General features: G+C 38.3%; 3 protein-coding genes across 10 annotated transcripts; 1 reads left to right on the plus strand and 2 right to left on the minus strand.

The window, feature by feature from the left end:
* Positions 1 to 45: 45 nt before the first annotated feature.
* Positions 46 to 5451, minus strand: LOC132193247 (transcription initiation factor TFIID subunit 3). 4 transcript variants are annotated; one of them, XM_059613793.1, is made up of 14 exons: positions 5308 to 5451; positions 4880 to 5059; positions 4573 to 4815; positions 4366 to 4513; positions 3986 to 4283; positions 3379 to 3711; positions 2838 to 3317; positions 2550 to 2708; positions 2377 to 2409; positions 1607 to 1710; positions 1367 to 1544; positions 978 to 1043; positions 586 to 686; positions 46 to 530 (listed from the first exon to the last, which is right to left on the minus strand). In XM_059613793.1, the coding sequence occupies exons 2-14, from the start codon at positions 5040 to 5042 to the stop codon at positions 407 to 409; spliced, it is 2430 nt and encodes an 809-aa protein (XP_059469776.1). In that variant the 5' UTR covers positions 5043 to 5059; positions 5308 to 5451; the 3' UTR covers positions 46 to 406. The 4 variants fall into 4 exon arrangements, with proteins under 4 accessions (XP_059469776.1, XP_059469775.1, XP_059469777.1 ...); XM_059613792.1 differs by having other exon boundaries at positions 2365 to 2409; XM_059613794.1 differs by lacking the exon at positions 2377 to 2409.
* On the plus strand, positions 5394 to 9088 carry LOC132193250 (putative sodium-dependent multivitamin transporter). Of its 2 annotated transcripts, none has more exons than XM_059613802.1 (12): positions 5394 to 5717; positions 5878 to 6043; positions 6098 to 6319; positions 6376 to 6600; positions 6799 to 6914; positions 6971 to 7090; positions 7151 to 7301; positions 7359 to 7505; positions 7560 to 7787; positions 7841 to 8001; positions 8068 to 8263; positions 8324 to 9088. In XM_059613802.1, exons 2-12 carry the CDS (start codon positions 5927 to 5929, stop codon positions 8423 to 8425), a joined length of 1785 nt encoding a protein of 594 aa, XP_059469785.1. In that variant the 5' UTR covers positions 5394 to 5717; positions 5878 to 5926; the 3' UTR covers positions 8426 to 9088. The 2 variants fall into 2 exon arrangements, with proteins under 2 accessions (XP_059469785.1, XP_059469784.1); XM_059613801.1 differs by having other exon boundaries at positions 5395 to 5609.
* Positions 8774 to 22890, minus strand: LOC132193248 (SRSF protein kinase 2-like). Of its 4 annotated transcripts, none has more exons than XM_059613799.1 (13): positions 22875 to 22890; positions 22724 to 22818; positions 12387 to 12487; positions 12222 to 12330; positions 12065 to 12152; positions 11818 to 12012; positions 11466 to 11628; positions 10943 to 11332; positions 10694 to 10894; positions 10347 to 10474; positions 10187 to 10294; positions 9971 to 10133; positions 8774 to 9906 (listed from the first exon to the last, which is right to left on the minus strand). In XM_059613799.1, the coding sequence occupies exons 2-13, from the start codon at positions 22810 to 22812 to the stop codon at positions 9716 to 9718; spliced, it is 1926 nt and encodes a 641-aa protein (XP_059469782.1). In that variant the 5' UTR covers positions 22813 to 22818; positions 22875 to 22890; the 3' UTR covers positions 8774 to 9715. The 4 variants fall into 4 exon arrangements, with proteins under 4 accessions (XP_059469782.1, XP_059469780.1, XP_059469781.1 ...); XM_059613797.1 differs by lacking the exons at positions 22724 to 22818; positions 22875 to 22890 and adding exons at positions 14420 to 14885; positions 16745 to 16905; XM_059613798.1 differs by lacking the exons at positions 22724 to 22818; positions 22875 to 22890 and adding an exon at positions 22143 to 22441.
* Positions 22891 to 22918: the final 28 nt, after the last annotated feature.

A 22918-nucleotide genomic window follows, 5' to 3' on the forward strand; every position in this document is an offset into this window, starting at 1 on the left:
ATTTATTATTATAATGGTTTTAAAATTATACAAAATTAATTTTGAGTGCAACTAAATTTTTATTTTGGTAGAATTTCATTGACAGGGAGGAAAATCCAGCTTAAATTGCTATGATTGTTTGAAGTTATACTCATGCTGCATTTTTTCTTTAAGATGTTTTAATTATACAACTAATAGCTCTGCAGAAATATTACATGTATATAATTAAATAAATTGTTCTCTTTATCTAGAGGAAACAATAAAGACATCAAGCAACCTTTTAGATTACCGAGTTAAATCAAAATGGCTCAATCTACAAAATTTAGAACAGGAAATCACAAATTTGAAACTTCATTAACAAAATTTAGAGTTAACTCTTCACTCTTAAGCAAGTAACTAAAACATTAAAAAATGGGTTCATCTCTCCTTAAACCTTCTTCTTGACCTTCTTTTTCTTCTTGTCTGAGAAGCTGCTCTGCTTCCTCACGATGCACTCTTTGCAGTACCAACTGACGTCCTCGTCAGGTGGAACCTGAATTCCCACACACGCCCTGTACGTTTTAAGGATTATAATTTAATTCTCAAATAGTTTGGGAAAATCTTTACCAATGGTACCAAGCGTCACAATCGTCGCAGCCGATCATGGGTGTACAATCATCAGGACCCTTGCAAGCAGGGCATATCCAAATTTTGTTGCCAGCTTCATCCTAAAATTGGCGATGGACGGATTTAAACTCAAAGGTTTTTGATTAACTAAATGAGTAAAAATTAAATTAGGAAATATAACACTGAGCCAAAATTTGACATGTTGCAATGAAAATTTTGTCTCTTTTTTAAATTATGGGATAGCTTTTGGGAGTTTCTGTTCTATAATACAGGAATAGAAAAATGATTCAATGGGAGATGGTTTTGCTTTTGCTTGGAGAAAGTTGAAATGGATTGAAATGAAATAAAAATTGAGCGCGACCGCCGAGCTCTCGATTGTTCGCGCGACTCACCACGGTAGCCACAGCGTCACTTGATGGCCTCCTTCTGCTCTTAGATTTATGCTGGCTGCCGTCGTGCTACGGGTCAGGGCAAAAACGCGGGTCAAACTCAAAATACGATTTCTATTGTTTAAGAATCGAGTCAAGAAATAGGCGAGAGGAAACCGAGAAACAACAACAGCTTTCTATATACACTGGTGAGTATAAGAGAGAAGAACTACAGACATGCTGGTGAGCAGGAGGAGTGCAGTTTGAAAATGAAAACACGAGTGAAATAAAAATTGTAACCATCACAATCGAGAGCTCAAATCTACTCAAGAGACCGCGCGCGTGCAGAGGGCTTTTGATTTTAGCGCCTCTGCCCCAACGAGAGTCTTTTGAAAAGACAAACGGATACTCACGATGTAAAATGCAACCGTTTCTGGAACTGGTGCAGGTGGAAGCAGAGGCGGTGTTTTTTTAGGCTCCTCTTTGACCTTGGGTGGCTTTGGCGGCCGAGTAATCAGAGGTGCAAATTTGGCCAGCTCGGGTGGATTCTCAGGCGGCTCTTCCTCTTTCATCACAATTGGCTTGATCACCCTGTTATCAAATTAAATTAAATAAATGAAAAATGACACAGACTGTGAGTTATTGTAACTTACAATTTTCTTGGAGCGTCTGGTGTAGGTGGTCGAGGAGAAGCCGGCGCCAACTTGAGAGTTAGCTTTGGAATGGCAGGAGAACTTGTGTCCGCTCTCTCGTCTCTCTAAAATTTTTTCAATAATTAACATCTTGATCGCAGTTCAATGATCTCAAGCAAAAAATACAAGAAATTTATCTTTAATAATTTCAAACAGTTTGAATAGAACTGATGATAAACATATTTTCAGAAAATTATAGAAATTTTCTTTATTTCTTGTTGAAAAATTATAAAAAATATTAAAGCTTTTTATAAACAAATCTTAAATAACATTAAAAATTTGTGTTCCTTTGTTTTTTTGTTTGTTTAAAAGAAAGCATAAAATTTGAATTCTAATTGACAAATCAATAGGTGCATGCTTTTACTTACAAATACAAATAATGAAATGAAAATTAGTCAACAAAACCACACAAATAATATTGCAGTATGAAAGAAAACGGCAAAATATAAGATGAAAATAGAAATAAAAATAAGAGTGTGTAGAGAGATTATCTATGTACAAATCTGGAGAGTCGCGAGTTGAAACCGCAGTAATTATTGCACACCAATTTGGGAAAATGTTCGAGTACCTGAGACGACAGACCCCAACAACACGTAGTGTGAAGCAACAAACTGTGAAAGAGCTAGCTGTGCCTGAACTAGACCGCAGCACAAGAAGTGCAACATTTTTGTTTGAAAGTGACGAATGTGCCCTAGAGCAACTAAATTCAATCAACGTACGGTTAGGCTTACTTTTCGCGGGTCCGATATTTTGAGCACAATTTTCTAGAAAAATGACTTAGGTTTATTTCAAGGTACAAAATATTTAGACTAAAATTAATTTGAGTAATTTATAAAGACTAGTAGATTTTCCTTGAGTCGATATCGCCACGTGACATGTAGCGAGTTAAGTAGCGCCTTTTTACCTCGCGTTCCTTGCGCTTCTCCTTCTTGTCTTTCTTCTCCTTGACCTTCTTCTCGTCGCGCTTCTTTTCACCCTTCTCTTTATTTTTATTTTTGTCCTTTTTGTCTTTCTTCTTTTTCACCTTCTTCTCTTCCTTCTTTTCCTTTTTGTGTTCTTTACTCTGAAAATTATGAAAAACATAAAATTGAATATATTTTTTAACTTTAAATCAATATAATTTATATTATAAATACACAATTTTAAAATAAAATATAATCTTAAAATCAGAAAATGGATAGAAAAAAGTTACCTTTTCTACAATAACCTCTGTCTCGATGACCTCCTCAGTCACACTTTCCGAGGGCGCCTCAACCTCCAAACTTTTAGGGTGCATGAAGGTGGGTGGTGGCATTGGCATATTGGGCATGGCGGGGTGTGTTGGCTCCTTGCCAGGGAAAGGCAGCCCAGAGAGCAGAGGAGAGGTCATAGGAGGTGGCGGGATGAGTCCAGGAGTTGGAAATCTAGACATGAAGGGGAAAATGGCCGGAGGCAAGATTTCCGGTGTTCGGGGCCGATCGATTGGTCCCTCCATAATGATGTCATCGTCTTCCTCCTCCACAGTGGTCACAGACACCGCTGCCTTGCTTTTCTGCTTCTTTTCCCGCTTTCGTCTTTTTTCCGCCATACGATCTGCCTTAGACAGAATTTCAGGAGTTTTCGGTGCCGACGGAGTACTCGGAGGTGAAAATGTGTCTGACAGAATCACCTCTTCCTCCACGACCATCTCAATCTATAAAAATTTGTTTACGCAAAAGTTTATAACGAATAAACAATTTTTTATTTTATATTACCTTTGGCTCTGAGAGAACCGAGTCAATGACAGAATCAATGTTGGCAAGCCTTCGGGCCTCTTCATGCTTTGGAGGCCCAACCTCCGTGATGGTCACACTCGGTGAGCTTTCCCTTGGCGAGTTCTTGATCGCTTCATCTTTCACTTTAGGAATCTTCTTGAAAATATTGAGCTTCTGTTTGTCTGGGTCAACCAGAAGCTTCTCTGTGGGCATTGTTGGTGCTGGTGGTAGCTTTCTGACGGTGATCTGTTTCAGGGCCTTTAGTTTGTCCAACTCCTTCATGCTGGTCACCTTTTTCTTTTTCGGTGGAGGCGGCTCTTCCCTTTTCTCCACCTAAAAGATACAGTTGTATACATTTTAGTTTGATTTGGAAATTAAGTCATTAATAATATGTTTAGTAATACAAATCTGTTAGATTTGATCCGGATCTGCAATAAAAAAATCTCTTCAGTTTGTGAATTTTAAATATAAAAAATCATTATAAATTGAAAGAGGCATTGTGAATTTTAAGAGAATGGGAATAACAGTCTGACATAAATATTTATTTATACTTCATATTAAAATTAAGATGGCATTTAATTTGGCAAAAATATAGCACAATTTTTACCTTCGGAATTGGAGGTTTAGGAGCTTCTTTTTTCTTAGTTGGCACCTCTTTTTTCTTAGCATTCAGCAAATTTTTACTCATCGACTGCTTCTTCTTGTCCGACTTTGACCCCGGGGTGGCCAATGCCGTGGGAGGGGGAGGTGGTTTAGGATGCTCAAGGTACTCGCTTGGGATGACAGGTGGTTTCGATTCCGGCAGCTTGCCCTCACGAGCAGGCGACAAAAAGCCACTGGTGGTCATTATCACGCTGCTTATCTCCCTGAGGGGTCGACCACCACCCTCTTCTTCCATTGCCAACCTGAAGAGAATGAATTACAATTTGAAACATTGGCCAAGGTATAAATTTTTGTTTTGAGTTAAAAAGTATTAGTTTTAAATACCTGACTCTCTTCATAGCTGGGCTTTCAAGGAGGTCACTGGGTCTCTTAAAAACTGGCGACCCTGAGGCATTGGGTGACATAGGCCCTCCACTAGCCAAGTCCCCAGTTCCACCGCCTTCTCCAACATTTGTCCCATTTTTTGAGTTTTCTATAAATCAAATTTTAAATATTTTTCTTCCGCAACTATATTAGTAAATTTTTACTAACCCTCAAGATCAGGATGCATAGGGGGCAAGTGTTCGTGGACATGAACAGGTCGGTGGACAACCTCGTTACTGCCTGGCTTGAGGAAGTTGAGGTGACTCTCCTTGGGCAGAGGGTACTTGGGCACATTGTACGGAAGTGGCATGCTTTCCACATTCTTGACAAACTCCTCCAAATCCTGTATCTGAACTCCCAGGTCTTCAAAAGCCAGTCCCAAATGGTCCAAGTTTGGCTGAGTCTGATTGACTAAAATAGTTTCAAACAATGTAAATGGAATTGTTCTAAGGGAGTCTTAAGCTGGATAAATTACATTGCTCAGAATATCGGTGCGTCTGGACGCAGATTTGCTTGAGGTGGCGGTGAAGAAGATCGACCATAATGTCCAGAGGTGTTGCGTGGATCGAGTGCCAGCCTAGTTGGCTGCACACCTGAGCCACCACGCTCTGGAGCACCTTCCGAGAGAACTCGTCCATCGTGCAGTTAAGGACTTCTGGAATAGATAAAAATTTCAAAATTTTTATTGCAAAATAAAAATAAAAAAAAATATGAAAATATATAAATTTCTTGACATACATAACACTGACGCTTTTTGAAAATAAAATCAATAATAAGATATTTTCATATTTTTTGTTCTAGAATTTAATTAAAGAATGATAATGGAAAAGTACTTGAGCAATTTTGAGAGACGAAAATGTGTTTTACTATTGTTTTTTTGACAAAAACATTAAAAAAGTATACCTTTCAAATTTAGCCGATGTTGTTGTTAATCGCCATTGATCGCCATGTTTGTAGGTGACGTCATAAAAGTGGAAATCAGCAGAAGGGTAGTGGGCGTGGCAGGGCACGAATGAAGAGCAAAGTCGGCAGAATGACTCCGAAAAAGAGAAACAGCACCAGAAAAACTATAAATTTTAATTAGCGAGTATCGATTCAGCGATAATATATCAGCAGTAAGATAAAACCGCAAGTGGTCAGGCGATTTCAAATCCTTGCAGAGTTTGCAGCTGTCATATTGACGCCGAGACTGAAACTTCTACAAGGTATTAACAAAGCACCTTCAAAAACACATTTTTTGCACGTGATTTTTCACTCATAATTAATGCAGAAAATTAAGATAAACGTGAAATTTTAATCACCTGCCCGAATCAGTATGTACTCAAGTAACCTTAAATTTTATTTTGATACCTTTAAATTTAAAATAATAATAATTATCATTTAAATTTGCAATAGTTTTTGTATCAATTGACTTTCAATAAAAACAGCGACCCCTCTTTAATCAATCTATTAATTTATTTAATGCCTTCATAGATACGTCCTTGAATTATTATTTACTGCCAGCCGAATTTGACTGTCGAAAATGGCTGAGCCAACCTTCGGAGTCGAGGACTACCTAGTCTTTGCCCTGATGCTCCTAATCTCAGCGGCCATCGGTATTTACTACAGGTTCACCGGAGGCAAACAGAAAACCATCAGGGTATATTTATATTTTTTTCACTCTGCAATCTGTATATTAATTTTGATTCCATAGGAGTACCTTTTGGCTGACAAAAATATGTCCATTGTGCCGGTGGCTTTTTCACTGATGGCCAGTTTTATGTCTGCTGTCACCCTGCTTGGAGTCAGCTCTGAAAACTACAGCTACGGCACTCAGTTTGTTATGATCAACATTTCCTACGGACTGGCCACGCCAATCGCTGCCTATGGGTACCTGCCCGTTTTCTATGAATTGCAAGCCACCAGTGCCTATGCAGTATGTACAAAATTTTCTAATTCAATTTCATAACAAAATTAAACGTTTTATTTCAGTACTTGGAAAGACGTTTTGGAAAAGCAACCAGACTGTGTGCCTCTGTTGCCTTTTCCTTCCAAATGATACTGTACATGGGCATTGTTTTGTACGCCCCGGCTCTTGCGCTCTCTGCAGTGACAGGAATCTCGTTGCTTGCCTCGATATTATCAGTCGGTATCGTCTGCACTTTTTACTCCACCATAGGCGGCATGAAGGCTGTCCTTGTAACTGATGTGTTCCAGGTAAGCTCTCTTATCAATTCAAGGGATCAAAACACATACAAAAAAATAATAATTTGTGTATTTCACTTATTTTGTAGATAAGCGTAAAAAAAGTATAGATTAAAAATACCATTAGCAATTAAAAATAAAAATAATCAAATACTACAAAATATGTGCAAAATACTTGTTAGGTATTAAACTCAATATTTTTTTTACTAGTCGGTGCTCATGTTTGCTGCAGTTTACTGTGTTATCATCAAAGGTGCCATCGACGCTGAAGGGTTGGACAAAATTTGGCAAATTGCATACGAAGGAGGCAGAATTGAGTTTTTTAAGTAAAACGTTCACAAAACATTACATATTTTTGGTAACTGATATTCTTTTAAAATAGTTTCAGCTTTGATCCAACAGTCAGACACACAGTCTGGTCTCTAGTAATAGGCGGTGGGTTTACATATCTCACTCTCTATGCTGTCAACCAGGCTCAAATCCAGCGTCTTCTTTGCGTAAAGTATTAGTTATTTATATTATTTGTATTCATTTTTAATCAATTTTTTTGTTTAATATTCAGAAGCCTAAAGAAATCTCAGCAGGCTTTATGGCTCAATTGGCCCATTTTGACAGCCCTTAGTTTGAGCACTTCATTCTCTGGTCTAGCCATTTACTCTCGTTACTATGACTGCGACCCTTATGAGGAGAAAAGAATTGCTTCTAAGGACCAGGTATGTACTAACAGCAGTTAAAAAGTATTATTTAAAATAAAAGTTAAAACTTTTCAGTTGCTTCCACTCTTTGTGGTCGACACCTTGAGCAATCTTCCAGGCCTACCTGGACTTTTTGTTGCTGGAATTTTTAGTGGCTCTCTGAGCACGGTTTCCTCTGCAGTAAACTCTCTTGCGGCAGTGACTCTTGAGGATTACATAAGAGTGAGTCAAAAATGTAAAGCAATTTAACTGTTTTAACTGTAAATTAAATTTTAGCCCATCTTGGCCAGAATGGGGAAGAGCGAAAAGTTGTCGGACAAGAATTCCACATTCCTGTCAAAAATTTTGGTTCTCCTGTATGGCAGTTTGTGCATAGGAATGGCTTTTGTGGCTCAAAACTTGGGAGGTGTTCTGCAGGCGTCGCTGACTATCTTCGGAGTTGTCGGCGGACCTTTGTTTGGGACTTTCACCCTTGGAATGTTCTTCTGGATTTCAAATCAAGTGGTATGTTTTGTTTATGAGCTTTTCTTTCTTCATAAACTATATTATTTTATTAGGGTGCCATATCAGGACTAGCTATCGGAATGGCTATTTCGCTTTGGATAGGTTTTGGTGGGCCTAAGCCACCCCCACCTTATTTGCCAGTTAGCACTGAGGGTTGTGAAGATCCTACATACAGACTCCTCAGGATGGCAAACGCCACTACTGCTGCTATTAAGTATGGACTCTTGCTTTATTTTCTTCAAAATCAGTTTTTAATTTTTTGTTTTTTAAATTTTTGCAGAGATGATTCAGAGTATTTTTACTTGTACCGCCTCTCCTACATGTGGTACGTGGTGATCGGCTTTTTTGTCACACTCCTAGTAGGAATCGTCGTGAGCTTTATTTACGGCAAATTGTTCCTCAAAGAAACGCAACTGGTCGAGGCAAATCTCTTCAGTCCATTCATCCAAAGAATTTTACCCAGAGAGTTTAAAGAGGTATTTTCAATTCTCGCACTAACTTTCTTAAATACTAATGTTTTATTTCTTTTCTTTCAGTTCAAAGGTGTTGCAACGATTGGTTCTTTAGATAGGGATATGCACAAAGTTGGCGCACGTGGCGCTAGAGTCAGCGACGTTGAAACCAGCACCAAATTTTAGTGAGAAAATAGTGAAAACATTCCGAATTATAAACCCACCTGAAAATTGGGTAAACTTTTTACTTTGTTTTAAGTTTGTTTGGAGATGTTATAAACTGCCAAATTATGCTTTTTACGGTTGTGATTGTTGGAAATTTTATTAAGGTGCTTCAGATTAGTTAAGATTTTATCGGATATTACTATGTTTCCGTTTGAGAGGCTATTTTTTAAATCCATTTTTAGTTTTATAATATGTCATTTTTGATTCATCAGTTCCGGCTCAGGCTTTGTTATTTAAGTGAGCGCGTCTTTTGACGTTTTTTTATTATAGCAGAATTACTGCTAGTATTTTTTTCTGCGTAAATTTGTATTAAATTACCCAAATTTTCTTTCTAAAAAGGTAAACTACAATGATGAGAAGTGTTACAAAACTGTTAAACTGATATCAAGCATAAAAATGCTGTACTGTGTTTTAGATGCCAAGAGCTTGTATGTAATGACTGTTGTGAGACAATAATATTGTGACAATGCTGATTTTCAAAAAATAAAATGAAGTCTTCCATTGTGATTTAGCAAAAAATAATTTAAGATGTTTAAAAATGATTGTTACAAAGAAAATGTTGTTTGAGTATTCGCCTCGAAGGGCAATCTATTAAAACAGTTATTGGGCTACAAACATTTGACTTTTGACAGATAAAGTTTCTCTGATCTACTCACATAGCTGCTCGAAAAGCATGTCCTGCACACAATGATAGTCACATCATTATTTTCTTAATTACCCTGGCTGAGACAGTTTGAGAAAAGCTGAAGGAAAGCGATAGTGCACGCGGCTAAGTTCCATTTGAGAAAGAGACGAGCTCTGCTACAGTATTCTCAGAAGGTGTGTTTCAACCTTCTATTCGTAATTTAGAAGTATATATATATATTATAATATTACAAACAGTCGTATAGCAATGAGAATGATATGAGAATATTTTTTACTTGTCCAAAGTGATCGGCTACAAAAATATCAGAGTGCCTCTTTTGAAAAAGAGCGCCTATGGTCTTAATTTGCTTCTCTTGTATTGTTTTTACTGCTTTCCGGTTTTTAAAAGGGCTGAAAAGTTATTTTAATTTTCCATTTGAAAAATGAGAAACTCAACCAGTGATACAACTTTTCAAAAAAATTCCAGTTGCACTTGACCAAATTCAAAATGGTCTTTAGTAGCTTTGACGTTGAGTGATGCGGCAATCCAGAGATTGTCTTTGAAGAGGAAGGAGCATGTTTGAAGAAATTAACAGCTCCCCACATATAAGAAACAGCAGTTCCAACTCACGACGAATTGAGCAGCCAAGGATGACGAAGACACTCAGCCGCAGTGGCCCTTTCGTCTGGGTCAAAAGCTAACATAGGGAGCAGGAAGTCTGCAAACTGTTGTGCGTCTGTTTGGTCCCAGTCGTACTTTTCTGTTAAAACCTCCAGCAGGCTCCACGGCTTCAATCTAGTAATATGTCTCAGCTCCCCTTATTTAAAAAAGAAACCAGTAAATACCTTTTCATTTTAAATCAAAAGCAGCTGATTTTATACCCTTTTTATTAAAGAATTCCCTGGAGTATTTCCCTACGTAGAGAATGTGGTCTGGCAAGTTTCCGAGCAGCTCCATGACGTGTGCTAAGTGATCTTCATCTCGAGAATAATCTTCACCAGAGTGGGGTTCAAAGAGAAAGTCTCCTGTTGCTAATTCAAAAGCCTAAGAAGCATAAAATTTAGCAAGAGATTTTTTGTACCACTTATTTTTTTTACCATGCAAGCAGTGCTCCAAATGTCAGCAGGAGTGCTGTACCCTGCGCCTAACAAGACCTCCAGGCTGCGATACTGTCTGGTCTGGATGTCTTCAGTGAAATGATGGTCCTGAATCATTAGAAATGAATACTCTGGCAAAAAATCTAATACCGTTTCTTACCACCCAGCAGGCATTTCCGAGATCTGCTATTTTGACTTGGACATCACAGATCTCGAACGCTGCGTCGGGATGACTAATGATGTGCGACCTGTGGTCAGGACAGGACGCCACCCTACGGAATGTGTTATCTGAAAATAAATCAAATAGTGTCGTCAAAAAGTGCTAATTAAAATATGTGTTTATCAGTTACATTGTAACAAAAAATATCAAAAAGCGCCTGGAATGTCAAAAAATGCAACCTGCGTGACATTGACGCAGACCAAATTGCATAACTTAAATGACATAAAAATACGTTTTAATCACTTTTTAATTTTGAAAATACATTGAATTTGAAAAAAAATGCTTACCTGATTGACCCTCAGGAAGCAAAGTGTTGGGCGTCTTTGTGTCCTCCATTGCTTGGCTTTCACTTCGGTTGAGAGGCGTACGTTCTCTCACCGTTGCATGTCCATTACAGAGCTCCTCAGGGTTTTCCTGATTTTGCGCCGAAGCCACAATCTCCGCATGCTCCATTTCTGCAAAGCTTCTTCTGTTCTCCAGGCCTATGACTGATATTAAAAAATTAGCTAACATGTTTACTCTCAGATTGAACTAACAATTTTTCAATTTCCTGCTGTCAGCGCTATCCGACGATCCCTGTATGATCGACCTGACTGACGAAATGATGGCCCCGGCGCTTATGCTGGAGCTGAGCAGCCGTTCTCCTGGCAGCTCCCACGAAGTCAGTGCCCCCAGAGCGCTGTTACTGCGGTCCAAAAGGCGGTCAGTGGCGCCTCCGTCGGACTCGCAGTCACCCTCGGATCCTGTGGCCCTCAACTCTTCCTCCACCCACGAACATTGCCCCTTTGGCCGTCTCTTCAGCTTTTTTCGTCGAAGGTTTGCTTTTGGGAAGTGCAGTCTTGGCGCCATACTGCTACCCTCGATAACAGAATGCGCAGGAGATGAATGATGGCTCTTCTCATCCCGAGGCGTCGGAGCCGTACTCACTGTCAACAAAATGCAGCCTACTTAATTCCAATTTATTATTTATACCAAAAAACAAATAAATATAAAAACTGGATATTTATAAAAAAATTCACCAATATATTAATTTCAATAAGTTTTAGCAGTTTTGCTTACCTAGAGATCCTGGCAGTTTGAGGCCCATTTTTTGCCACTGCGTCGCGTCGGAAGCTAATTTCTGGATGTAGTTGTCCGAAACACACAGCAATATGTTCTCTGGCTTGATATCGGTGTGAATTATCCTGCACTTGGTATGCAGGTAATCCAAACCTTCAAGCACCTATCACAAAAACCAAAGAAAATTTACAGAGACATGAAAATATTATAATAATAAATAATTTAATTGATTAAAAATGAAAAATAATTGTCTTCTATTGAGATAGGTGCTTGCGTATTGCATGATTTTACTGACTAATGAAGAGGATGGTCAGCTAATGATTGAAGGGAAGTAAATAAAAAGATAAATTACCTGTTTGATGATGAGTTTGACGTTTGACAGAGGAATGCCTTGGTAGTTACTTCTGATAATGAGTTTTAGCAAGTTCGAGCCAAGCACTTCGAACACCATGCACACGTGGGTGCCATTCACCCCCGAGATCTTGAAATCGTCCAGTAGCGCCACCGTTTTGTCTTTCTTAGGATCACTTGCGTCACTGTCACGCACCTGAGGGGATGGAATTATTTTCAGAAATTCGAAGTTAAAAAAAAATACTGACACATTTGAGCAATTTGATTTCATCGAGCGCCGTCTCCGTGTAATGAGATGCACTCTTTACCACCTTGAGGGCCACAAACTGCTTTGCTCTGCAATTTAAAAAAAAAGCTCGAGTCACGAATGCGGTTCGATCTTGATTCTTATGAAAAGCCACTTACATCAGATCCCAGCAAAGCCAGACTGTGGAAAAGTGGCCCCAACCAAGTTTGCGCACCACATGGTACCTGCCGTGGAAAAGGTCGCCGATAGACACTGGGTGGTACCCACCTAAAGCACGTGAGTGTTTTTTGCAAAGAGTGGAAATTTAATAAAAATGTATGCACCTTTGCAATAGTCCTTCGGATCTTCCTGCTCGTCGTCTTCCGAGTTGTGTATCAAGCTCTCGTCATCCTCTGTTTTCTCTGACGTTTTCCATGGCTCTGACCTAAAAGATTTTATTATAATTCAATTAACTTGCAGCTTAGTAATAAATTCATTCTATAATTCATTTATATAAAATAAATTACAATATAAATCAGAAAAGAGAAAAAGGACGAAATAGGTGTATGAAAAAGTAAAAAAAGTGAGTGATAGGGCTTAACATACAAATTAGAGAAAGGTGCGAAACATTCCATTTCAACTATGTATTCTGATTACTCATTTGTGTGTATTTCTAATTTTTCTATTAAAAATTAAACGATCTCTACTAAAACTGCTAAAAGGTAAACAGGTGATGACGAATACAGACAACAATTTTTTTTTAATTCGTCTAAATCTGGACCCGAAAAGAAGAGATTCGGAGTGAGAGGCGCGTCGCACCCTTTCGTCTTTAAATTTAGCGATCACATGTGCGCAAACTGTTTTAAAAAGCAGCCGGCCAGATTTGGCTCCGGGCCAGATATATTCGTCGTGCCTTTCAAGAATGCCAATGCTCTTCTGTGGAGAGCATTGGACCTATAAGAGCGAGAGCGTTTCTCTCCCTCACGGGCTCGACGTCTCGCCGGACTTATTGTTAAAGGTGAACAATAAATATAGCTCCAGTACCATTGAAAAGATTTTGTTATTTTTCTCTGCTCGAGACATGCCAGGTATATTTTACCGTTTCTTGTAAAATCAAATTTATTATCTTCATTTTATATGCAGGTTCCTCGATTAAAACTTGTTAAGTCTTAAATAATATTCAGTACATTTTATTTTTTTATTTTTGTAGGAAAATCGTTTGTTTTAATTCAAATAGTACGTGATTGACCCTCTTTTGACGGAGCATTCAGCTGGTGCGGTTCGATTGAGCACGCGGGCGGGAAGAGAAGTGGAGCAATGCACCCTTTTTCTCGCGGGCGCCCTACTTCAGTCCTAATATGCTACTATGTTAACCACTCTAGTATATACGGCCTCCCTCGCTGCGCATTTTACTTCGTCCGCGCAGTTTTCATTTTGATTGCACAGCTAGCAATGCACATACGTACATGTGTGTCAGAGAAACAGACAAAGAGTTGCTACACGAAACAACAAAAAGCTCTGGTGCTGGTCGGCGCTGACAACAAATTGCAAAGGCTTCTTGCAAGAGACAAAAGTTTTGAATTCGAAGTTACAAAATTATGACATTATAGGATATATTTCTGGGTGATACTTCCAGCAATTAATGAATTAAAAATTTTATAATACAAAATACAGCTAAAAATTTAAAAATTTCCGGTTTAATTTTGGATATTTATATATAGACAACTTTAAAAAGCCCTTTTCTATTATAAATCTTTGAGAAACTTTTAACAGAATGACACTGTTTTCTATACAAATAATAATTTTCAACTAGAGAAATATTAAATTAACATTCAATGATTTAAAAGAAAAGAATGTTAATATTTAATTATCTGATAATATTTTGACTGCAGATTTTTTTAATGCTGTTTCTTTAATTTAAAAATGTTTCTCTTAATACGACCGTATAGTCCATGTCAAATAATGAAACTTTTTGTATTTTGTCTGCTCCGTTTTGCAAAGAGCTTTTCCCTTTGTTTACCGTTGTCTTTTGTGTAGACCTTGCTCGTGCTATTCAAATCGCTTGGCAATTCCATTATCTAGAACAAGTGCTGCAAAGAGGCTTTTTCACAGCAAACAGTTTTTGATCACCGTTCCCTTTCAAATAATGAGGAAGAAGAAAAATATCACACATAATTATACAAAATCTTGTTCCTTTAACAAAAAAGTCAATATTGTAAACCTACAGATCCTACTGAGATGAAAATTAATATTTTTACCATAAAAAATATTTTCAAAGGGTAGCTCAATTTATTGTTTTTATAACAAAAATGTTAATTTTCAGTTTAAGAAGTTTTTCCAATTTTAAAAAATCTTTGAAAAAAAAATTAATTCTTACAAAAAGGGGATGTTTGGGGGCGTCTCGTGCAAGCTGGCCTCAACGCTGGAGGCGGAGGACGACCTGCTGCTGCTTTTGGAGGTGTTTCGGGTCGGACTGACCGACCGCCGCCTCCAGCAAGCGTGTCCGCGGCTGCAGCCGCCCCACCTGCGCCTCCGGCTGACGATGGACACGATGAAAATGACGGTCATGACCAGCAAAGCCCCGAGAACGTGGGCCACATACGGTGGCCCGTCGAAGCGCTCAAAGCGTCTCGAGGGCGCCGAGTCGTCTAGGCACTGCGCGTAGGACGCCCCGCCGCCCACCAGGTTCACCCTGAGCGTGTAGTTGAGGCACGGGCTGCCGTCCAGGGACAACCACTCAAAGCGCATGGAAAAGTGCTCGGCCGCCGGACGCGCCAGACACTCGCCCGCCATCGTCTCTGGCTCACCCACCGGTCACTTCAGCATTGCATCCAATCAATGTGCTAATTGAAACTTACTTTGAGTCACTCGATTTTATTAAAAAATTCATAAAATTTATAATTTTAAGTCAGTGGGGGTTGCATTTTCACCATTTTCAGACTGAAATGATTGAGATTAATTTTAACAATGGAATTTTTCCCAAAGTAATTTTTGCCTTTGAATTGTTATCAAAAATTAGTCTTTTTTAAACAAAGTTTCTAAAAAAAAATTGAGTCAAATTTAGCCCTGGTGAATACGAAGATTTCTAAACTTTCAGTAGGATAATAAAAAATAATTTTGTTTCTCTTTTCCTCCAAATGACGGCACTAATTTTTTTATATTAATTGGATCTCAGTTTTACTTTATTTCTTCATTACATTGAAAAATATCGACTTAAAAAATTTTGGAAAACGGAGCGATTAGAAAGAATCGAAATTCTAAAAAAATACCGATTTCATTTTGCAGAGAGTTTTACAAATATAAAAATTTCATCCATGTTTGCATCTTTGAGTGATCAATGAATACATATTATAAATTGCAAGCACGCAGTTTTCCCAATATAAATAGCTCTGGAATAATTTTCTCTCACAAAATTTGTTCAACGTTGTTTGTTGGAAAAACTTGTCACTCCCAATTCCCTTGCATTTCCTCATTTGCAATTTCAAAAAGCAACGAGTTGTGATCTCTGCAAATATAATTGGCGACGATAATGAAGTCTGTTTGCTGTACACTCTTGCAACAAATGCTCCGCGAATCGAAATAATGAGCTCCCATTCCATCGCGCGTCGACATCGAGTATTACCCTCTGTGAACGCGGAATCGATACGCGTCGCGTTGTTGTTATTGAATAAGCCTCCGACTCGAGTGCTGATGGGTTCACCAAGTACATATATATGTACATGTGTACCGACGGACGTACGTTTTTTTTTTACATATCCCCTGATAACGAAAACACTAAAAATAGAATCACCCACGGCGCGTATGGATTTTCCAGGGCCGTGAGTTTGCCCTCTCTCACGCCAATCGCATTGACTTTCAAATCAAGAGATGGTTCAAAATTAGCCGCTTTTCAAGGTTAGGCACGCCGCGTGACAAGCGTGTCGTGCCGGTTGCATAAAAATGCCTTCTCAGAGACGGAAATTATTCCAGTAGCTGTTGAGGAAAAACTATAAGCAGTGGACAAACAACTTTGAGCGAGCTTGGGTGTAATTTTATTTCATGGACAAGGGCCAAAAAGACCATGTGCGTGTATCATGCGCAGTTTCTTGTGTGACGCCGAAGCGTCGTCCGATCTGACGCGCAAATTTTCAGCATGATCATGACAAAATTACTTGGCACACAAAGTAATGGCAATAGGGAAGAACATTGAGTTGTTCTCCAGATTTGAAAAAAATTTCGATTATTTGAAATGCAGTTTAAAACAAGAAATTTTAAATTTTAGCAAAATTAAAATAATTTATATTGAAATTCTATTTAAATACTTTAAATTAATTTATTGAATTAATTTTTAATCACCGTTTACTTTTTTCTAAATTAATTGATGTGGATATTTTTTCTTTGTTTACATGCAAATTTTATGTTATTTAATTCTTCTTATTGTTAGAGGGAAATTGTTTTGTTTCTAAAACCCTATTTTATCAAAATTTGAAATTTCTAAAAAACTTTTTCCTTTGATTATTTTATATCCGAGATTACTTTAAAAGAGAAATTAATGGAATCAGAAGCAACCTTTAAATCATCTCTTAGCATTGGTTCCCAATGAGTTCAGACTTTTTGATCTCGGTCTGGACAAAGTTTGGAAATTCAGTGGTGAAAAATGCAAGCCCCAGAGACTCACGCACACGGGCGCGGAAGAGATTGCGCGCGACCAAAATTAATTTACCGGGGGCGAGAGAGTCGGCCGGTTACCGCAGAGGCGTCCGCATTGTCCGCACTGCAGCCGTGGACACAGAGCCAGCAAAACTGAGAGACACACTCGCCGAGGCGGCGAAACGGAGCCCGACGGCGCGAAATAGCGCCAGCCCCTCCGCCTTCTCGCGGCGCACGCAAAATTCGCCTGCCCGTTGCTTAGAATACTGTTCGTCTTGTTTATTTCCGCGCCCTCTTGTCGAGAATTAAATACCCAGCGGGCCACATAAACGACGGACGCTTTTATGTACGGCTTCCTTCTGCCAAAAGCCGATTAATTAAAGAATAATCATATAATTCCATTAAAAAATAAAAGTCTTTCTCAAGTCCTTGAAATTTTACTAAAGAAGGAGTATAAAATTAGTGTGTATAGTTGAAAAACTATAAAAATTTCTAATTGATATTTCTATTTTGGAAAACCATTAACATATTGAATTGTTGGAAAAAATGGCACCACAAACCACTACAGCAAGAATGCTGCCGAAAATTTTGCGATCAAAAAGATTCCATCCGCCACAGTGACCAAATTATTATATAAGAATTCACTTTTGTAACCATAAAATTCTAGCATGACTGCAAAATTGAAATCAGCAGACCGTCACTTCGGCACATTTCCGCTTCTGGTCACCAACTGAAAACATTTCAATTAGGGCTGGAGCAATTATCGCGAGATGCAGACCGAAATTAATGTAATTTGAGACAAGTGCCTGCCTCTCTTTGTGTCTGAAACTCCTCAGGCGAAATGGAAAATGGCCCATTGAAAAGCTGTTTGTTGAGCAAGTATAAAGCGGAGCCGTGGCAGAAAAAAGTTGTCGCTCGCGAAACGATCGATGCGCGCGGACCGAGCCGAATCAACACACGTTGGACTGAAAAAGTTTAATTAGAAATGGATCTCGACTGATGATATAACTCTCCAGCTCTTTCTCCCCCGCCCCTCGTCTCCGCCCAGAGCGACAGCAGGGTTAGTACGTGGCCGGAAAAGTCGGTAATGGAGCAGAAAATCAGAGGTGCCCTCGATCTAGATCTCTCTTTCTCATCTCGTGTAGCAAAGAGATGTTGCAGTTGGGAACCGCCATATAAATCGCAAATTGCAGTCGGGCGTGCACAATGATCTGGAAATTTTAAGGCGAACCGCGAGCTTCCTCTTTTCAGGGGAGCTTAGCAGAGTGGAAAATTCCTGGAAATTCTTTAATGAAGTTGAGTATTTGCTGAGAACTTGGTTAAGAGGCTTTCAACCCTTTGACGTCACTTGAAATACTGACTGGCGGAGTCCTTGGCCTTAATTAAGTATAAAATAAAACCGGAGAGTTTAAAATTGCGTTTATTTTAATGTAAAAAGCATAAGAGTATTAACTTTTTTCAGTTTTTTACTCAATTTCAATACAGCCAAAATATTATTTCTGATGGAGATGATCTCGAGAAAATTTAGTTTATATTATAATACTACTTTTTTTACTGACGCAGGCCAAAAACGTGAACATAAATGCACGAGTTAAAAATTTTTAGGGAGAATTTCAAGGAAAGTTCAAATTAAATTTCTTGTAGGTTTTTCACGACTTGTATTTTGTATTTCATGCAGTCATATTATGCTTGTTGTGGTTTGTGGTAATGTGGTGTTTATTTTTTCTTTTAGGAATTAGTTTCCTTAAGATCCGTTAAATTATGTTCAAGACTGAGTGTTTGCGGTTCCATTTACGTCATCAATTTAAATTCAAGTTTGGCAAATATTTATTACATTTAACGGAATTTATATATAAATTATAAAAAAATCAGTCGATCTTTCATAGACGTAACTGACATAACATGAAAAACTTTCTTGCAAGAAATTTCAAATCTTCACATCGACACCAAAAAGAGACTATAAATTTTCTTGCACGTCCAAAAACTTTGCAAAATAATACTTCACAAATAAAATATTGTGCTTTCTATTTTCACCTATTTTATGGCTTCAAAATTTTCAAAAAAAGCAAGAATAATAATTATCTCATTTTTTTCCATAGTTAATAACTGCTTTTTCTTAATGTTTTAATGGAATAAATTAATTTAAGTTTTTGTCTGTTGACAATAAATATCTTTACTGAAAATTTTGCTAACCCAAATCTTGCATCGTTAAAACCACGAAACAGCAAACAACCGTTCCGAGAACTGCGAGCGTGTTTCGGCTGCAAAACGGCGCCGGGGCAAACAGGTTGCCCTTGTTCACAGGGGCCCAACAAAGGCTCTCTGCAGAAGGCGATTATATTGTTGGGGGCTAATTGCAGAGGGTGGTGCGCGGCGTGCATGCAAGCCTGTTTTGTCTCGGCCAGTGCATGTGCTCTCGGCACAGGTACATTATATATAAATGTATATAAATTGTAGGTACCCAAGTGTACAGTACGTGTGCACACGCGATCAATATTAGGCGAGCGCGAGGCCGCGCGAGGCATAAACCAGAGAGTGAGACTCTGCCGAATTCACATCCACACAAACTCACTCACACAAAGCGGCCCGGCGCGCCCTTTAAAGCGTCCGCCGCGGCCACTCTTTTTCTGCGGCCCCAATTCCCTTTTTGTCACTTTTGTTTTACGAGATGGCGAGCCCAGCAACAGCCTGTAAAATGTGCACTCGGCTCGCGGCAAAACAAAAAAGAATATAAAACCAAAGACGAAACGAGGGTTGGATCCAAACTGAATGGGGGAGAGCAGCAATTTTTGCAATCCCTCGAGAGTTTTTAGTGTTTTTTATTGCATCGTCATCAGAATTGAGAGAAAATATCCTCAAATTTTCACCATGTGAATTTTAGATTAACTAAATAGCAATAAATAATCTCTAAATTCAAGTTTCATAAAGCAGAGACCAGTTTAAAAAATAAATTTAAAAATTATTACATTATTCCTATTATTATTGTTTATTTGTCCACATTGTTACAGACAAATACATTGCTTACATTCTAAAGTTAAAATAAATCAATGAAAAATAAGTAAATAATTCAAATAATCTACTGATTATTGCCGAATTGTTTCATCTTATGTTAGTTACTAAGAAGTATAAAAAACAATCTAGTTATTTGGTTATTTTTCTCTAAATTAGCATTGGTTTGGTTTGTACATGTCTATTCCAAGGAGACATGACAAGAACAATTGAATTCAATGGGAAGAATTTTGAAAACCAAATTTCTTTCTGGAATATACAATTTTTTTTTCAAAATTGATATGATTGAATTTTCATTCCTAGTCAAAATCAAGTTAACAAAAAAAAAAAATCAATTGGTAACAAGAAATCAATATTTAGTTGATCTAATGGAACACGCGGCTCAGCAAACATTTTCCTCAAAAGTAAATACCCTAAAAGAAAGCTCATCGTTAAAATGATGGCAAAAGTAATGAGATTCTATAGAAAACAGCCTGGTTCAAAATCATTCACTTTATTCAATCATCCAAAAAATTTAATCGAGTCTCTTATTAATAATATACAATTTTTTTTTTATCAAACTCCATATTTATGGAGAAAAAATATTGGAGCAAGTGCCAAAATTCTATTAGGGGTGTTTTTATTTTATCTCCTTTTCCAAATGAGGTAACGCGCTGGAGAAAAGTTGACGCCTTCTGCTTACTTTTTACTTTTATGTCAACAGACTCTCGCAAGCCACTTTTCCGATACAAGAAGCGCGTCTTTTTATCATCGGCGTAGATGAACAGCCTCATCAAGTCAATATGCATTCAGCTTTTTTTCTCGAGCAGCTCGGGAAAATGTGCTCAATTTTCCACCGCGCTCTGCTGCGAGAACGCGGAGATGAAATTTCCCCCGGAGGTAACGGCAGCGCTAATGGGCAAAGATTTTCGCAGGAATATTAAATTCGCTGCGAGCGTCTCGCGCGTGTATTTCTCCTTTATGTATTCGGAGCGCCTGAAAAAATACATATAACGTGGGCAAAAATTCCAAGAGCGATAAAAGCGAGCGTGAAATTGCGATGGAATTGGCGTCATGAGGGCTGATGAATAATTCGCACAACTCTCCTTTGACGTCAGTTTTGCATCATGACGACGAGCGAGAGTGCTTGCGAGAGAAGGCTTAGCGCGAGCGTCCCGCGAGAGAGTCCGATGAATATTTGATTGAGGGCTGTGAGTGACACAATACAGGAATTTACATGTCATACATGCTGTGTTCACACGTTTTGCAATTATGTCAAACTTTTTTATCTAACTATTTATAAATAAACTGTGCTTGATTGACGATTGACAACGCAGATTTATCTGTAAATGCTCCATTTTACTAAAAAAAAATTATTATTGAATTTTTTTATATGCCAATCAATGCCAATGAAACAAATAAATACAGGACAGAGCAAGGAATAAATTTTTTTTATTTATTTAACTATAATTATTTTATAGAGCTCATGCTAGACATTCATGCATTTTTCAATATTAAGAGTTGTAGGGTTAGATAATTTGCTTTTTAGCAATATACTGGAACAGGATAATGGAAAATAAAGTCAATCCAAATTTTAAATGTTGTGGCTAAACTAACTGAGAAAGAAGGTAAAAAACAGGTGAAAGATTATGATTATACAAAAGTTGAACTTTGTAATTTATACTACATGAGCTAATTGAAAGGACTCAAAGAGAAAGATTTTCAATTAAATTAAGATATTTATTTATAAAATTAAGGAAAAATAAGAAAATTTAATTGAAGAAAAAAAAGTTATTCTTTTCTATAAACATACTCAAATCATTGTAAATAAAAGTTAAAGTTAGGCCTGAACGTTAAAAACGAGATTTGAATTATAAATTGATTTCTTTGTTATTTTAAATGATGTAATAAAATGAAACTAAACAAGAAAATAATACATATATATTTCAACCGTTGTGCATTTATAGAGTTTCAAGACTTCTCTGATACAACACGTGTTAACATGTTCACTTTAGTATAAATTTCTGATTTCTGACAAATTTAATGCTCCATGTTATTAATATGAATGTTGATTTTTTGTAAATTACTTTCCTTTTAATCCAGAATATGTTGTTACTTGATTGTAAAAATTAATTCTAAACAATTTACTAATCTGCAAGAAATTTAATTGAAACAAATTTTTCAAAACTGATGATCAAATTGTAATTGGAAGACAGAAAATTAAATAATTAGCCGTCTAAACATTCTAAAAGTTATTATATTCAATCTTAATTCATTAATTTAATTTGTATATTTTTTATGATTTATTCGCTTTTATAATAAAGCAACACTGAAGGGGTGAAATATTTTTGGGAAGCAGAGAGATATTAGAGAAAGAGAAAAGTAAAGCCTGGGCGAACCCTGGTGTTGGTGCGAGAGTGCGGCAGTGCAGAAGCCAAGAGGAAGCGGACATTGAGACGGACAGAGGCCGCTGCAGGGCTTACCGCTGGCCGCTAGCGATGGCTCGGGAGGCACGCGCCACGCGGCCGCGTGCGCCAGCCGCCCCCGTGGGGGTGGCACCGGCCGTCGGCGGAGGGTACGAGTGGCTCTTGACGTCCTTGAGCCACGGCCGCGGAGGCGGCTTGAGTAACAAACTGGGGACGACGGCCGGCGGCGGCGGCGGCGACAATCCAGGTGGCAACCCTCGAACCGCCGGCAGCCGCCTCCGAGGAGGCCACTGGGGGCGGTGGGGGCGCGGCGAGCCGTCCGGCCACCGCTCGCCCTCCATCTACTGTCCACCGGCCCGGCTGCTGCCGGGAGAACTGAGCTGCCAGCCCGCTGGAGGCAGGACCGCCCCCAACCCCGCGCATGCCCTAATGCTGCGTTTGACCCTCCGTGGCACCTCTACCGCACCCCTGAATCTCTTTCACTTGCTCTTTTTTTATTTGAAAATTTTATATATATTTCTATTTGTTTGAAAATATTTAAAACTGGGTATTATTTTTTCAATTCAACTCGCATGAAATTTGAAATAAAAATTGTCTGTTTTTACCCAAATAAAATGAACCTAAAAAAACTGACTTACCTTCTTCGGATAAAGGTGGAAATGGCCAGGCAGATGAGCACCAAATACGCCAGGTAGAACTGCGAGCCAGTCGGGGAAGCTTCGTCCATTAGTAGCTGAAATTAAATTCATCAGAGATATTTGTGTTGTGTCTGTTTCATATTATGCTAACTCATGGGAAAAGTGTCTATTAAAGTTTCTTGATTTTCGAGGCCA

This window comes from Neocloeon triangulifer, unplaced genomic scaffold (assembly GCF_031216515.1).
Source record: "Neocloeon triangulifer isolate White Clay Creek 2 clone unplaced genomic scaffold, ASM3121651v1 ptg000003l, whole genome shotgun sequence".
Classification (NCBI taxonomy): domain Eukaryota; kingdom Metazoa; phylum Arthropoda; class Insecta; order Ephemeroptera; family Baetidae; genus Neocloeon; species Neocloeon triangulifer.